A 1720-nucleotide genomic window follows, 5' to 3' on the forward strand; every position below is an offset into this window, starting at 1 on the left:
ATGTATAGGATACTATTATTCAAATAAAAACCAAGGTCCAAAACCTCTCCATCCTTGCTTTTTCTCCTCAGCAAACCCATTTTAGATTCAGTGAAACCACCACACAGTTATACTCAAAGATGTTCAGTGGCAAAACTGAGCTTCCCCAAAAGACAGTGCTCCAAATCAAGCAAGATGACAAGTTCTTCAGCAGGCTTCTCTCAAAGGAAAATTCAATGTCGAAACCCTCTTTCAGAATGGCTGTTGCAGTACCCTTTGTGTGGGAGTCTCAACCTGGCACTCCCAAATACACTTTCTCTCAGGACACTCTCCCTCCTCTCACTCCTCCACCTTCCTACTATGCCAAATCCACCAAGAAAAACAAGCCAGTGAAGAAGCGTTCAAGATCCAATCTCTTCCTAGCACTCTTCCCAAAGCTAAATCTCAAGAAAACCATCCTCTCACCCTCCTCATCTTCTGCTCCATCAACCTCTCTGTGGTTACCCTCAGATTCTTCCAAAGTTGTCCCGGTTGGGAAGCATGTTAGGAAGCGTTTCCTAAGCTTTGGTTCATCTTTTGACTTTAGGGGAGAGGATGAAGATGAGGGTGCCACTTCACCCACTTCAACACTTTGCTTCGGCCTTTCTCGTTCCACAAGCACTTTGGCTAGCTTCCGAGGCTCAAGCAGGAGGTCATGAATTTCACTGTAATTAAGCCTTTAATTTTCACAATAGCTTCAGCTTCAAGACTAGTGGCCAAGGTGCTGTGTTGTCCGTTAGAGTTTTTTATGTGTAAATGTTCTTTCTTCTTTCTCTTCATGCATGTTTAAAGAGCAACCAATTTTTTAGGATAGAACTGTTCTTAAGTTGTTTCTTTCAAATAAAAGTTCTGCTTCTCAGGTTTATCATGTTAAGCATATAATGCAGTTAAAAAAAAATATTGGTTTTCTTCGCCTTTAGAATGTGGCAAAACATTCATGGACCTTAATTTTAAGTAAGAACAACACCATCATCTATGGCTTATTGTTGATTTGGCTTTTGTTATTGTTTTGTGACAATAAGGAGTTTGTTCTAATAAAGATCTTCATCTCTATTGGTAAAATGTTTAAATAAGTTTTTTAATGAACTAAAATTAATAACGTAAAATAAATACTTTTAAAAGGCTACGAAACTTTTTCAAGAAAGTTAATTTTGACACATACAAAACGAATGTAGTTTATAAGAGGAAATTATTTTATCTCTTCATTTTTAGTATCTAAATAAAACGTAATTAACTAATCATAGAGAGATTATAATTAAGAACACTTATGATGAGTTTGAGTTGGGTCAAAATCAGCAATCTCATTTGTAGACAAATCGGTATGTAGCAGAAAATCTGAAGATTTTCCCATAGCTGCATGAGAGCTTTTATATATGCATTTGCTGTCCTTTCAGAAGGCTAAACGGATTAGAACAGAAGAAACATCAATCTTTGACAAAAAAAACCTTATATTTTGTTCTCTTTCCCAAATAAGGCCAATATTTGTATTCTATATAAACTACGTGTCATTTTGTCTTTCTCAACGTGATTATTCATTGCAAAAAGAAAATTCAGGTAAAAGTAACTATCATGCTATTAAATTGGCCGGAGAAGCTGACGAAGTCTGCTCCATTTGAAATGATATCCGTTTCAAGTGGCATCGTTTGTGGTAGTGTCGTGTAGGTAAAGGACGCAATTGTGTATTAGCGTTACCTTTTTGCTT

The 1720-nt window shown here is 36.6% G+C and overlaps 1 protein-coding gene across 1 annotated transcript; it reads left to right on the forward strand.

The window, feature by feature from the left end:
- Positions 1 to 881, forward strand: LOC137826397 (uncharacterized). The gene has a single exon (XM_068632356.1). It carries the CDS (start codon positions 120 to 122, stop codon positions 675 to 677), a length of 558 nt encoding a protein of 185 aa, XP_068488457.1. The 5' UTR covers positions 1 to 119; the 3' UTR covers positions 678 to 881.
- Positions 882 to 1720: the final 839 nt, after the last annotated feature.

Source organism: Phaseolus vulgaris, chromosome 8 (assembly GCF_000499845.2).
Source record: "Phaseolus vulgaris cultivar G19833 chromosome 8, P. vulgaris v2.0, whole genome shotgun sequence".
In the NCBI taxonomy this organism is placed as follows: Eukaryota; Viridiplantae; Streptophyta; class Magnoliopsida; order Fabales; family Fabaceae; genus Phaseolus; species Phaseolus vulgaris.